Here is a 15,616-nt window from a genome sequence, read left to right on the forward strand (position 1 = left end):
TTCATTTCACTTTATTGACTTGTTAAGACCTTTGAAGGACAGGAGATAGCATTCTGATATTATCAAAGGAGTGGAACTTGCACTGAAATATGGAATACATAATTCATTGTAAGAAAACCAACAATCTGCAATCAACTTCTTTGTGGGTGAGAGGCTAAGATCAGAATTCAAATCTTAGTATGCTTCCCAGGAAGGACTTTTTCATCAACTAGCTGTGCAATCTTCACATCTATTTATTTCTAAATTGTTCTTCTCCACACATTGCTGCGAAGTCTGGTGATGCTTGATAACCATACATCAATGTTGACCCTCCAAATGTTGCTAAATTCCTGACAACCCTCACCACTGGTAATATGGGACAGAGCTCCAGAGAATTCTCATTTTCCTGTTACTGTTATATAGTCTGGAATTATATAACACAATAAGGCTGAATTAAAAGGTAGTTTGCTTCTTTAGTATGTTGCATGATTAATGTGTTGCGTGAATCCAGCCACTGTAACACATAAAATTTGCTCTATGACTTATTAATTTTGGTTTATTGAACAAATCATGGTTAAGGTAATGATGAGTTAATGTGTTAATCAGACCAATATCTTTCTTGTAACCTTCCAAATAGATATCTTAAATCTTGTATAATCTATATATATAAAAGCAAAATACCATTCATGCATCATCACAAAATCTCCAGAACCGTAAAGCCTAGAAACTTGAAATCTGGCATTTTTGTTCCTCTTGGCTTCTAGGTGCTCACAAAGAAAGGATTTTTCGAAATGACCATCAGAGCATTAGTATTTCGTATATTATTATTAACACGCTCTGATGCTAAGCAGTTCTACTCCCTCTCCTCACCTGCAAAACACAAGCAGAGGAGTTTCAGTTTTAGTTTCAGAGAAGCAAGCACTTTAGTCCAGAACAGTTGATGTAAGCCACACCCAGACTTCTTGCTGTCTCTTTCTTGCTCACACAGCAAGTACTGTTTCAGTTTCCAAACAGCCCTCAACTGTCTCACACACTGACAGGACGCTAGCCAGATGAATACTGATGGATGCTGATAGGCAGAGGCAGAATTTCTTTCTTCTTATTTTCCTCCCCCAAAACTAAGCCCAACCACATAGTTTCGTAGCGAAGCACAGGTACCCAGCTAGTCTATTATAAAGGAATCATAGGTGTCTAAACCAATATCCCGGAACATTAGTTGGGCTGTTTTGCAGAGATGGAGAGTATATGGCCTCCATATAAAGCTAAACCACAATTCTCAGCACCTTCGCTTTTGACCCCATTGATCAGGACACTGGAAATACTACTACAGCAATATTTGAAGAACTCAGATTGTCCTCCCTTGCTACAGTGAGAAAGAAGGAGAGAGAGAAAATGGGAAGAACAAAAGTTCAGCAAGGTTGAGTTAACCTACTGACCCTGTAGAGCAGGGCTGTCAAACCCACGGCCTATGGGCCGGATGCATCACATGCTAGCCACACGCTGGTTTAGCGAAGGGGGGAAAGTCCTGATACGTCATGTGACGCAGCCATGATGACATGAGTTTGACACCCCGGCTGTAGAGCTATTGACATTTTGACAGTTTACATTTTCAGAGATGCTTGATTTTGATTCATGCTAAAGGAAAAAAAACTCAAAGAAATACATATCAGAGGGGAAGATGGTTCACTTTTACTTTGGATGCTGTATAAAATTATTGACATTACAGCATAAAGGCAAAAATGTGGCTTACTCTATTGTACCCCGGATGCCTTGAAAAGAGTTCTGTATCTCCAGGGCTGCTTCTAGTCTAGGCAAATCTGTATGAACCACTGTACTATCTCATTCATAGAACTGTTATGGAAGACCTGGTGTAACTTTTGTTAGGAATAACAAGGTTACCTAACGTAGTTTGGGTAAAATAATATATATAAACTATGATAGTAAGTTTAAGTGTGTGTCACTTTAAACTGCAAAGCATGTAATTTTGGGTGCGGTTGTAAAACCGCCATAAGAGGGAGCAAGAGAACCTGCTGGATTGCTGACTATGCTGGATTGATGGTTTGCTAACTGCGTGTTCCCTGCTGCTGAGTTTTTGAACGTCGAAGGAAGAAAGGAGGTTTGACTTCTTTATATCTCTACTGCGAGAAGATATATTACTGGACTGATATTTGTAAGTTTACTGACCTCTTTTTCGACACTGGACTTTGCAACTGAATAATCCCCGAACGGACTGAACTAGTGAATGATATATGGACTGTTTGACTATGCTAAAACTCTTACTGGAATAAACTATTTAACTAGCACAGTGTATCTGTTTTACTGAGTGTAAGCTACAAAAACGTTTATCTCACATATTTGCCTGCCTGCCTGACTGCCGTGCACATTCTGCTAGGGTGTATCCCTAACAACTTTCGTATTTTTTTCTTTCCATGGAACATTTTCTAAGCACAAACTTTAGAACAGTTGTGCTTATAATTGGAGCACTGGGCATTATCCATCTGACAAGACCCCAAGTCAGTGATTTACCTGGAGGTCTAGGACAAGTCGCTATAGCCAACTCACCACCAGTATTATATACATAGGCCTTGAACCTATACCTGCTTTCATGTTTGAAGTCAATCCTCAAGTTCCTTTCCCCTCAACAAATTAACTCTGACTTGGAAGACACCACATTAGAGTGCATCAAGAGGTCTCATCAACCTGTACTATCTGGCTGGAATGGAACCACTATGACTTGATGAATAAGCAAGTTCAAATAATATTCTGTTTGACTTTACTGAAGACCCTCTGGGGAAAATTAATCCTCCTAATAACACTGCTTTAAAGCCTTGAATTTAAATGCCAGCATTTAAGCGGAACTCTTGGATTCAACCATGCTAGATGAAAGTTACTGTGTGCTAATACAGGATCCTGTTTTAGAATTAGGAAGTTCTTTTAATTAATTCACCTGACCTAACCCTCAATAAGCGGGTTAATCCCCAAAAGAGAGAGTCTTTTGATTGTTCCAACATTAGCTTTCTTACGTGCATAGCAGGGGGAAGAATAGAGATGGGAAGTAGGACAAAAGGTGACCCCTTCTTTATTGTGCATGATAAAGAAACAGTTGGTGGGTGGGAATAATCTAGGGTGTTGTTGTTTTTTATTATGAATAGTATATCTATCTCAGGGTGTCAAACTCATGTCATCATGGTGGTGTCACATGACATATCGGGACTTCCCCCCCCCTTTGCTAAACTAGGCATGGGCGTGGCCAGTGCATGATGCATCCGGCCCATGGGCCGGGAGTTTGACAGCCCTGATCTATCTGTTCATCTGGCTAATTAGCTAGATTCACTTTACAACTGTGTTACTAACTTAATAACTGCAGTGATTCACTTAACAACTGTGGCAAGAAGAGTCGTAAAATAGGGCAAAAGTCATTTAACAATGTCTCACTTGCAACAGAAACTTTGCTAGTCCATGTATGATGTGCCATATGCTAAATAAATTATATAATTTATATCTTTATTCAAGAGTGGTCTCACATTATTACTGTTAACCCTATAGAGAGCAGTGCTTCTCAAATCTCAACAACTTTAAAAAGTGTGGACTTCAACTCCCGGATTTCACAAGGCAGCATGTTAAGATTTCAGTTCTCTGTTCAAGTGAATACACTGCCCAGCAATTAAAAGGCATTGCATACCCACAGTATCAACAACTTTAATGGCAGGAGAATTATTTAGGCCATCTGTTAGTAAATCATTAAAATCTTAGGTACTTTCTCTGACTTTGGTTAATGAGATCCTTCAGAAAAAAATGTGTGAAGTTTAAAGAAAGAATATATGAATCAGTGCACGATACAGTGGAAGCAAATATGGTTTGCAACAATAAAATGCTACAGAAAGGTTTACTGACTGAGGTTAAAGTAAACTAGATTTAGTTTTTCTTTCCTTCTTTCCTGATTTTAATTTACTTGGCTCATTGCTTCTCACTCCCCCCACTATTTTGTGTTAAATTGCTTAGCCTGAAAGAAAATAGTGTGATGGGTACATATGGGTATCTACAAGTAAAAATGAGCAGTTAGGAACTAAATTTAGTGTAATCTCCTGAAATTTGAAAAGAACCCTCCTTGTAAGCTGCTGTCATTTAGCCACTGGGATTTATGAAGAATCATCATAATTCTTGGATTAAGTTATTTATCAATGCAGGGTTAGATTATTAGACAGATTGGCTATCTAATATTCACCAGTGAAAATGAAATGTACAGATTAAGACAAGTGGAGTGGATGTCTCAAACTACTATTGTTTCGGATTACTGTACTTACAGTCATAATACAGGTAGTCCTTGATTTACACCCAGTTCATTTAATGACCGTTCACAGTTACAACGGCACTGGAAAAAATGAATTTATGACCATTTTTCAGTTACAACCTTTGCAAGCATTCCCATGGTCACGTTATCAAAATCTTGACACTTGACAACTGTCTCATATTTATGACTGTTGCTGTGTCCCAAAGTCACATGATCACCTTTTGCGACCTTCTGACAAGCAAAGTCAACCGGGAAGCCAGATTCACTTAACGACCGGGTTACTAACTTAACAACTGCAATGATTCACTTAACAACTGAGGCAAGAAAGGGTATAAATCAGGGCAAAACTCACTGAACACATGTCTCACTTAACAACAGAAATCTTGAGCTGTATTGTGGTCATAAGTCAGAGGACTACCTGTAGTATCCACACTCATGGAACCAACCACGCAGTCTTTAAATATGACACAAAACAGTTATGGACAATTTACTGGTGAAAGGTGAAGTAAAAAATATATATAAAATGTGTACTCAGATTAGTCACTCCAAGGCGTACATTCGGCTCTCTCTGAATTCTTTCTCGGGAGAGGCGGAAAGCGAGTCTTCCGGGATTCGAAGGCCGCCACCCAAAAACTCCGCCGGGGGACGCTTGGGCTCTCGAGGGAGGCGAAGGCCTCCAAAGCGGGCATAGCAGCGAGCATCGGCGGGAGGAAACGTACAGGCGCCCGCCGACTTGCTTCTCCCTCCTCTCCCGCGAAATGCCTTTTCCGACCGTTTCTCGGGCGGTGGGAGGGCCACGCCCCGGGGAAGAAGGCAGAGCCCGGCGCTGCCCGAGGTGGCTCGCTCGACGAAAGAGCGTCCCTTCCCGAGCCTGAGCCGGGCATGGAACAACTTTGACGGGGCTTCCCGCGAAGCGCCGGGACAATGGGACCGGACAGGGCCCCGGGGGCAGGTGAGTAGCTGGAGATTCTGCAGGCTGGCTCGAAGGCGTCGCCCGCCATCCTCGACGGTCAAAGGCGCTTTCGGGCTTCCCGGCCGCCGGAGCGCGCCTTCTTGGGAAGGGAGCGCGAAGCCTCGCTAGCGGGCCACTGAAAGGACCTGTTCAGGGAGCCCTTGTTTTCCTCGCGCAGGTCGACAGGTGTCCCAGAAAAGGAGGCAAAGGGGGAGGGCGTCCCTTGGGGGCAGCTTCCCTCTCTTCTCTGGGAGACCATGCTGTACTTTTCCTGACACGGCCGGGGGAATTGGCTTAAAGGAGCTGGGATGGGCGGGAGAGTCGGCCTGTTGCATCCCGGCTGGACGTGGGGGGGCGGGGAGATCCGCTCGGGGCTTTATTCCCGCGGCACCAGGACGTTTGCCAGGCCGCGGCTTGGAGATGCTTTCTGTTTATAATCTTGTATCCTGGGAGACCAGGCTCCGTTTATTTGGAGAAAGAAGAACGCCGAGTTTTTTTTTGCAGGCGACTCTTTTGCAAAGCGGGAGCGCAATGTTGTGCAACGGTTCCCTGCGAAGGAAAGGCAATTGTAGGGAAGGCTCGAGTTTCTCCTCCGCCCGCTCCAGGGTATAGTAGGGTGAGATCCGTTTTCCCTCTTCCAGCCAACCGCTTACGGATTTCCAATCCCATTTCCTGCGGGGCGAGTGGGGGAAAAGAAGGGGGAGGTTTAAACCGTATGGAATGCAGCAAAGAAACCAAAATAAAATAAAAAAAAGTTGCAAAAAGCCGGGCTGTTTTTCAGGACGCTGCTGGAGTCTTGAAAGAAGAAATAAAACGTCTCTCATTGCTACTGCTTGGCTGAATGAAGTACTGTACAGCATGGACAAATAAAAAGGGTATCTCTTTTCAACTGCTGTCAATTTTCTCTGCTGTTTCCCACAGTCTCTGTCTTGCTCTTCTCTCTGGTCAGTGGCACTTCCGGTGCTGTAGAGGGCAGCAGGTATCCTGTGGATCACCATTCAAGATCTTTTGCAATGATAATTTGCAATGGAATGATGGGAACCAGAAAAGCACAGAAGTTCTTGCTTTTCTGCATTTGCATTTCACAATACTGTGCTAAAATAATTGCATCTGCTGAGATACATGTTTAGGTGTCATCTTTCTTCCCATATAAAAGGTCTGAGCTGATGGCATGGAATCTACTATTAGGGGAGTCCCCAAGAAACAGAATGTGTCTCTTGTTTGGGGGGGGGCTTCAGCCTCCACTCTTTCTCCAAAGAGCTGCTAGTAAGGACATTTCTGTTGGCTTCAGACTGGATCCCAGCACTGGGTGTTTCCTGATTTCCCAGAGCAATTAAAAACTTCCTTATTCATTCTCCCCTCCTCCTTACCCGCCTTCTTGAATCATAGGAGAAAAGAAAGTGAATTCTGCAATTTGCTTGGGTATGGCTCCTTGATCACACAGGGAAAAATGTATTCCTGATCTATTGTCTTCCCCACCTCAATGGCATTTGTAAGATGAGGAGCTAGCAGGTGCTTGTAGCTTTAAAGTTGGAGATAATGACCTCATTCACAAGACCTGTGCAATCTCTCAGGCGTAACCCTGACTTGCTTTTCAAAAGCAGAAGAATTTTTTACCATAATGTAAGTGGTAGAGATCAAGGAGTTCAGTCATGATCCATTCACCTACTCCATGCAAGTGAAGAATATTCCGAAGGATTTGTTTCCGCTTTGAAGGCAACCATTTCCTCCCCTTCTAGATATAACCAGAAAACATATTGAGGTAACTTTTCTCTTTACAGAAAAATGACAGGTAGATCAGTGATTCATTTGCTAATCTGAAGGCAGTTTGTGCTTCTTGGGATACATAATTTTTTCAAAAAACTTAGTATTAGGGGACAAGTTCTATTATGCTTGAGGTTCCCATTGTACACACAAAAACAGACTAGCTGTCAGTTGACTCTGTCATCAATAGTAGTGAGGAGATAACATATTTCACTGCACCCAGGGACAGCAGGCCACTTAGGGACACAGAGAAGAGCTTGTAGCACAGATAAAACTATCCTTTTAACAACTGTCACTGTCCCATCTATTACCTACATGTTCTCTGTTCAAGTAAATGTGCAATTGAGGCAACAGACATCAGTGTGTGCCATGTAGCAAAAACAGCAAACAGTTATAAGAGTGCCTCTCTGCCTGTTTGTTCAGTCAAGGTCCCTTCTCAATACTGTCAGTGATACGTTGAGAAGAGGCCAAGTGACACTAGCGATCCATTCCAGCAACAAGCAAAGATCACTAACATTAGAATAGTAACTCAAGAGGAACAGTTACCAATGCCAGTGCCAGCTTAGCTCCATATAATGGTAGTACCATGAAAGAACTGCAAACAAAGAGACCACAGGCTGCCTTGTGAATATCACTGATCAAATAGGATCAGATGCTTCAAAAGAAATTGTGCAGTAAAAGCATGTTTGTGGAATAAACTATTTAAAATCCAGGATTTTAACAACCAGACAGTGTAGATTATATAATTATAATTCCCAATAATTAATGGGAAGACTTTTGTGGGGAAAGTATAACCTATACCTTTCCCACAAAAGTCTTCCCATTAATTATTTTTGTCTGACTTATCATAAATTGGTACAATACATTGGGTACTAAATTATATAATCTCCCATCAGGTTATCTGTTCTTTTTTCAATGGGAGGCAACCACTGCATTCCAAAAGCATGGGATTACAACCTCCCTAACACTTTTTTATTTGGCCATGTTTATTTGTGTTAATGGATGTAATAGTCCAAAATATCTAGCATAAACATATTTCAATTTCCATTAACATCAACACTGATGTGACTTAACCTTAAAAGTATAATGGGTTTCTCTCTTTATGTTGTAAATTCTCCTAGAAACTCTTACTTATTAATTCATTCAGTTTGATGTTGCCTGACTCCAAATGACTATTACTGATCTTAATATTTTATTTTAAGTGTCAGGGATGTTTGAGAACCAAGCCTGAGCAGGAAAAGCTGATGTCATTGGTCAGGAAGAGCTAGGGTGGGATCCTATTTTGGCTCAAGGCCTGCTAATTGTTCTGCAGTATGTAGATTAAATCAGTGACTCCGGCACAGGGGCCACTATACCACAACTTCCGATTCAACACAATGGCAGAAGGAAAACATTACAAAATCATAGCAGTGATTGGATCCGCATTAAACCTGATTGGAAATTATTGAGAGATACTAACAAAACCAATTAGCTCTTCCTGAATGTTGCAACACAACTTTCCAGCAATTAATCTTACATAGGCCTGCAATATCTTTTGAAGGTTTCAAGCTTCTGTTTCATCTGCGAGTGCATCCTGTATATTCTACACAGTATTTGAAAATGTTAAATGTCTTCATGTGTCTTCCTGGTTATACTCCGTGTATTCCTAGACAAAATGATTTCTAAAATAATTTCTATTCTAATATTGCAAAAATATAGCGATTAAAGGGCTAAACTTCTTGATTAATTATGAGCTTTTAAATGTACATGTGCAGGAGTTTCATAGGAAAGCTTTGCTTGCTTATGATTCAGATAACATTTTAAATCAAAGTCACAGAAATCACATTATGACTTTAGTCTGTGAAACTGACCACAGACTAAACCATCTATAGCTTAATCGTGCTGTGATTATTTCCTAGCAACAGGAAAGAACTGGTTGCTATTTGTAAAGTAGCATTGTGCCTTTGGTTTTACAGTCATTATTTGCTGACACTAGACGAAGCTGCTGCAAAACTTTTCAACATGCGAGAGATGAGCAACAGAAAGCAGGGCCATTTTGCTGCCAAATGATCTGAAGTAGAAGTTGAATCTTCCTTCAGCAAGTAGAATTTTAAAAAAATCAGTTGAGGGAATACACTAATTTAAACTGTTCAAGGCAGTCTTTGTTCTACAGTTCAGCAAGACAGGAATGATCAAAGAATATAAGAAGAATCATTAGAATGACCTCTTGCTTGCTTGCTTTCATAGCAAATACAATATGAATCAGCTGTTTTATTCTGCTCCAGTCTCTAGCTATGGACAACCCAAAGTGCAGAGTATATATTGAAGCTATGATTTACTGAGTAAACTATGTATGTACCTCTTAGAATTGCTCAGTGAGAAGATGGACAGTCTCCAAATTTGATATATAAATGAAATGAAATAAATAAAAATAAATACTACTGGATAAATGCTACTGGATTTTTACAATATATTCAATACAATACATTCAGCTATGGCTTATATGACAGTGGCTAAGTTAATGATGCTCTTAGTCAAAATAAAGCAAACCATATTATGACTGAGGTCTTTTGGGGACAAGTGACATACTGTAGTATGGAAATGCTTAATTGATATCAAATTTATGCACCATCAGCATAAAGCAAAAGTTGCTACATCTTTTCTGGAATGAAAAAGGAGTGTGTGTTACTCTTCATAATAACACTCTGATATACAGCATCAACCAAAGATTAAGACATCTCCTTCCCGTTCCCAATGGTGTTTTAGAAACCTATTCAGGTCTATGTTTACTTATGCACTCTTTTTAAAGTATCTGTTTTCCTCCAAGCAAACAACTTTTCATTCATTAATGCACAGCCCTCCTGTCTCCTTCATAATTCAGTTACTTCAATTCTAAAGGAAAGGGCCTGTCTTGTACCTATAGCAGGGTAAGGAAAGGAGGAAGCACACCACTAGCATAAATATATATATATTTCTCAGGAGAAGGAAGAAAAAAATGCTGTGAACAGGGAAAGTTACTTGTGCTTGGTGGGCCATAAGTTCCTTGGGTTTTGAGCTTCTCTGAGAGTTGTCCTCTGGCATTACAATACAAGATACTAAGAGACACAGCCCATGATATTAGATAGATAGATAGATAGATAGATAGATAGATAGATAGATAGATAGATAGATAGATAGATAGATGGATGATAGATAGATAGATGGATGGATGGATGGATGGGTGGGTGGGTGGGTGGGTGGATGGATGGATGGATGGATGGATGGATGGATGGATGGATAGATAGAATACTTTATTGGACAAGTGTGATTGGACACACAAGGAATTTGTCTTGGTGTAAATACTCTCACTTTACATAAAAGAAAAGATACATTCATGAAGAGTCTAGAATCATAAGGTACGACACTTGGTAGTCATAGGGTACAATAGCAATCAAATCATACTAGGAAACAGACAATCATATTAGCAATCATATAAACAGAATAGGCTCATAGTGTTTTATGATGATGCTAGCTTTTCCCAGAAAGTGACAAGCAACCATTTTAAAACATTTTACTTTGTAGACACACAACAGTATACTGTAGTACAAATTCTGGTTATAATGAAAATATATTCTTGAAAAAAATTTTTTTTTAAATTATCTGACTTCTGATACTTCCATTGTGATGAAAGCCATTTTTAAAAGCTGGGGGACCTGCTTGTTCAGCTTGAGACAAAAAGTGATGGAGTGTGGTACAGTGGAATGGAAGAATCAGCCAAGTTTGACCAATCATTGTTTATTGAATCTGTGAGTTAACGGCAGAAAGAGTTGATTTTTAATTGCGGTTCATAATGCAAATCTGTGCAAAATGTCTAATAATTGCCATCTTTTTTATTTAGATCAGAAGAAATGGACAGTTATCCTTTTTGGTGGGATGCTATTAGCAACCAAATTTACATTTGGAGCAATGGAAAAGACCTGCAACTGCAGCACAGGTATCAGTTTCCAGAAATTTAGGACTAAATCAGTTCCTGAGATATGTTGTTTGAATTTCACAAGGACTAAAATCGATACTTTGGACTGGAGCATCTTTGCTGAAACCATAGGGTTGAAAGAGCTGCATCTATCCAACTGTGATATATCACATATTAAGAATGTAAGTGTTGATTCTTTTAGCCTGGAAATTCTGTACTTGGACCATAATAAATTAAACTATCTTCCAGATAATTTCCTGAGACATGCACCCAGCCTGCGTGTTATTCACTTGGAGAACAATCAACTCCAGAATTTATCTGAGTCATTTCTGGAAGCATCTAACCACATTCAGGAGATCTACCTTGATTTCAATAACTTATCTTCCCTTCCTTCTGGGATTTTCAAACCTTCCCTCCTCAAACTTGGCCTCTCTCACAACAGTTGGGATTGCACTTGCAACTTTCTTGAACATCTAGGAAAATATATCCTGAGTTCATTTGACATTGTTTGTCAAACCCCAGAACCCTACCATGGCATAAATATCAAAAACATTTCCAAGGCAGAATTGTGCCAGACTCATAGGCTCACAGCTCTGTTTATTTGCTTACCTCTGGTTGCTATTCTTGTCTTGGTCACCTGCTACTTTTGCAAGCACAAAAAGAAGACAAAGAGAAAGACAGGCTATGCTCTTCATGATAGAAAGGAATGCCAGTTGGCTACAGTGGAGAAGAATGGAGCCCATAGATCTGATGATCTTCAGTGCTCTCTTCCACCTGTTCTGGCTGTTCATGGTGCTGCAGGGAGCGAAAACAACTTGTTGAGAAACCAAATTTTGCTTAAACCTTCAACTGCACTATTGGAGAGCAGCAGAGACCTTTATGAGGAAGTGGAGATTAAACCGGGGGCTTCTGATGATTCCTTGACATGTAGAAATCTTGACCAAGAAAAGTTGGGAGCAACAAAGCCGGCCACTGAAGAGGAAGAGGCAATCGATGGGGAACCTGAAGCAGAGACATTGAGTGTAACAGATGTTCTGAGAGATTCAGCAGACCGTGAGAGGCTCTACATGAACAAATCAGTAGATTATTACAACCTTGTTCCCGGGATTGAGTTGGAAGACTCAGACCACATGGAGAATGAGAATGTTAATCTTTGCTGAGGCTGCTTGTTGGGAGAATAGGATTTTATTGTACATTAAAATGAACTATTGATGTGGAGGATCAACTTATATATAAAAACGAGACCATATCATAGCTTTTTCTATTCTGCAGTACTAGACAGCTTTGAAAGGGAGCATCCACTGTAATGAAGCATAGAAAAAAAACCAATCTTGGAGCTGCTTGAACAGTGGGACTAAGTGGGCTATCTAACTGAAGTTCCTTCCCATCCCAGTTATACTATGCCTTTTAACTACGTACTTCATGGTTTTCAAAGTTAATACTTCTCATAATTAAAAATTTCTTGAGAGGAAAGGCTTAAAATAAAAACTTTTTTCAAAACCTGAGGCTTGCCAACCCCATATGAATAGGAGCCATCTGGCACAAAATATTCTCACTCCCTTTTAAAAACAACTTCCCATTTCTTAATTCACAGCTATCTCATATTTTTATATTACTATACTAAGAGCCATGATGGGGCAGTGGTTAGAGTGCAGTGCTGCAAGCTACTTCTGCTGACTGCCGCTGACTGCAATTTGGCAGTTCAAATCTCATCAGGCTCAAGGTTGACTCAGCCTTCCATCCTTCCGAGGTCGGTAAAATGAGGATCCAGATTGTTGGGGGTAATATGCTGAGTCTGCAAACCTTTTAGAGAGGGCTGTAAAGCACTGTCAAGTGGTATATAAGTCTATTATATACTATATACCATTTATATAATATATTACTTATATAAAATTTTGCATTATTTTCTACATGGCTTTTCCTTCATGGCTTTTTCCAAATCTACCTCCTGAATTGTGACTTTCTGTATCCTGGCATTTGTTCTTGCATATAAGCTAGTCTCTCCCATAAACCCTCCTACATATTTAGCTACATCAATTTTGGATTGTCTCCAATTTTTTAATCACTCCTATTTCAAATTCCTGTCAGTTGGAGACACTGCCTCCTAGTGGAAAGGATTGCATAAATCCATTCTCTTAAGGGATTCTTTTGGCTATTAAAATATTACAAACACTTAGCATATCCTCATTTAATTAGCACATTTTCTAACCTATCCAATAATAAGAGTAATTTGCTTTCATTTGTTTTGTTTTCACAGTGTCTGGGCATGTATAGTTTGGCCTTGTGCAAATTTCTGAAACAGTCTTTTTTGGGGCACCTTTCATGATCGATCCATCAATTGAGAATTGGAGAGATTTCGATAAGTTAAGTGAAGGCTAATGGAACAAAAATAGGTTGTTGGTTTGAATCACTTATGAAATATATATGTACCTGCATGTGCATTATGTGGACACCCTTTATTTGTGGGGTCCTTGGTGTTTGCTGAGCTTGTTTATTTGCAGGCACTTCATCACCAAACTAGGGTAACTTCACGAGTACTAGTAGGTTTGCTCTCATTTTATATACTAGTGCGGGTGTGTCAAACTCACAGCCCGTGGCTCAGATGTGTCACGTGCTGGCCACGCCCATCCCCATTTTAGCAAAGGGGGAAAAAGTCACGATACGTCATGTGACAACAACGTTTCACTCCCTGTAGGTGTGAAACCTTTATTTTTCTAGCAGTTGGAATATTTGTGACATCATACCATCTGAATCATTTAGTATTATGTATTTCACTGCTATTAGCATACTAAAATGTAAGATCTTTATCACAGTTAATTATGCTTCAAAACCATACTATATAGGAGTCACATGTATACAAGCACTTGCTTATTACTACATTTTCACAGCTAAACAAATGTTAAGAACTGGTTCAATCAAACCATTTACAGTTCAAATTTAGGGAAAGAGGAATGCTATTTTTATAACTTTCTCAATGCATTCAATATTCACAAAATCAGGCACACACTCACACCAGTATCTTAGACTAATGGTCCACAAAAATGAAGAAAGTCTGATTTTTAACAAATCTAAACTGTAAGAATTAATTTGATACTGACATTACTTACTGTGAAGATGGGGTATGTATATGTGTGTGGTGTATGTAGAATTGTATGTGGGCACACCTTTTGTACAAAACTGTTTATGTTACTGTAACTTGTCTCAAAAAAGAATAAAATAATATTGCTAAAAAGGAAAAGCTAATTTAATACCAGATTAAATATATTATTGTGGAATAAATGTTTCAGAAACTAAAGAAACTACAATAGTACATGTTTTTTTTTCCTGTTAAATACTGTAGGATTTTTTTTAAAAATACCTGGTTTATAAAAAAACATCTATGGTAAATAGATGACCTCAAAGCATGAACATTTTAATGAGTGACTGTTGCCTTGTAATTTAAACCATTTAAGCCACACAGCCTACAGCCTCATATTTATCACTCTCTGGAATCTCATACATATTCCTTGATCAGTTAGTTCTGTTTTTGTTACCCCCCTAGTATGTGGACATATAAAACTGGTCCCTATAAAATTAGTCGCTGTTAGCTTGGGATTGGGTTGGAGACCGAGTGCAGCAAGAGGAATGTTCTAATGCCCAGTCAGGAAAGCATGATATACCAATGTGTACACTCCAGTGTTGATGTTCCTTTCATTTCCTCATGCTAAGTCAGCTATAATAATTGCATGCAAGAGGCATTGGTCATCTTACCATTATTAAGAAAGAGATTGCATATTCACCTCAGAAGTACATCTATGTGTTACAATTTCATTTTTTCCCTTATTTAAATCAGAAGTTTTCTCAGTGGACAAGCAGAAAGCATTGCCACTTTGTAAACAGCTGAACTCATGAACTAATTTTTATTTTTTATTTTTATTAACATAGAGAATTCATAGGAAATAGCATCATACTTAAAGGTGCAAGCAAGGCAGGTCATTCAACGGTGTTCATAACTGTTCATATGTACTAGTTTATAAATCTTCATTGCACAAATAATTGGTTTGGAAATCTAGTCCCCTAGCTCAGGGGTCCCCAACCACCGGGCCCCGGACCGGGACCAGTTCGTGGATCATTTTCTACCGGGCCGCCGTTTGCTGGGCGCTGCCATCTTGTTTCGACGAGTGATTCCGGGTGAGCTTTTCCGGTTGGAAAGCAGCGCTTGGGTCCTGAAGGAATCCTCGCCTTAGTTTCATCAAGGGGGGGCGGCTTCGGGACGAAGAGCTGTCCCGATGGTGAAGGAGATTAAGAAAGCACAAAAGGTACAAAGGAGGAGTTGAAGGTGGAGGAGAAGCGGGGACGGGCTGGCTGGCTGGTCGCTTCGGCTCGCCTTGCCTTATCATGCGTATGATGCCGGTACCGGGCCACGGATCATTTTGTGATGCCGTACCGGGCCGTGCACATAAAAGGTTAAATGGGGCCACTCGCCCTCAGCTCATTGTTGCAGAGTTCCATAGAACTTAACTCTTTCCCCGTTCCTATTTAACATATACATGAAAACTTTGGGCAAGATCATTTACCAGCTTGGGGTCAAAAATCAGTATCCTTATGATACTCCATTATACATCTCTGCCCTGGGCTCATTGATTCTGAATGAGATGATAGACTTCCAGACAGACAGAATTGGTGTGCAATTTGAGGATATGCCTGCATTTTCAGGTCC

At 40.0% G+C, this 15,616-nt stretch overlaps 1 protein-coding gene and 1 long non-coding RNA gene across 2 annotated transcripts; one reads left to right on the plus strand and one right to left on the minus strand.

Moving 5' to 3' along the window:
* Positions 1-517: 517 nt before the first annotated feature.
* Positions 518-4,939, minus strand: LOC148131203 (uncharacterized). The gene is made up of 2 exons (XR_015748566.1): positions 4,802-4,939; positions 518-849 (listed from the first exon to the last, which is right to left on the minus strand). It is a non-coding gene; the product is annotated as an uncharacterized LOC148131203 (long non-coding RNA).
* Positions 4,879-14,216, plus strand: LOC113410882 (uncharacterized). Its single transcript, XM_026665661.2, has 2 exons — positions 4,879-5,222; positions 10,843-14,216. Exons 1-2 carry the CDS (start codon positions 5,195-5,197, stop codon positions 12,075-12,077), a joined length of 1,263 nt encoding a protein of 420 aa, XP_026521446.1. The 5' UTR covers positions 4,879-5,194; the 3' UTR covers positions 12,078-14,216.
* The last annotated feature ends 1,400 nt before the right edge of the window (positions 14,217-15,616 follow it).

The sequence above is a fragment of the Notechis scutatus genome, chromosome 3 (genome assembly GCF_049901735.1).
Source record: "Notechis scutatus isolate UNSWTSFEM ecotype Mainland chromosome 3, rNotScu1.2, whole genome shotgun sequence".
NCBI lineage: Eukaryota > Metazoa > Chordata > Lepidosauria > Squamata > Elapidae > Notechis > Notechis scutatus.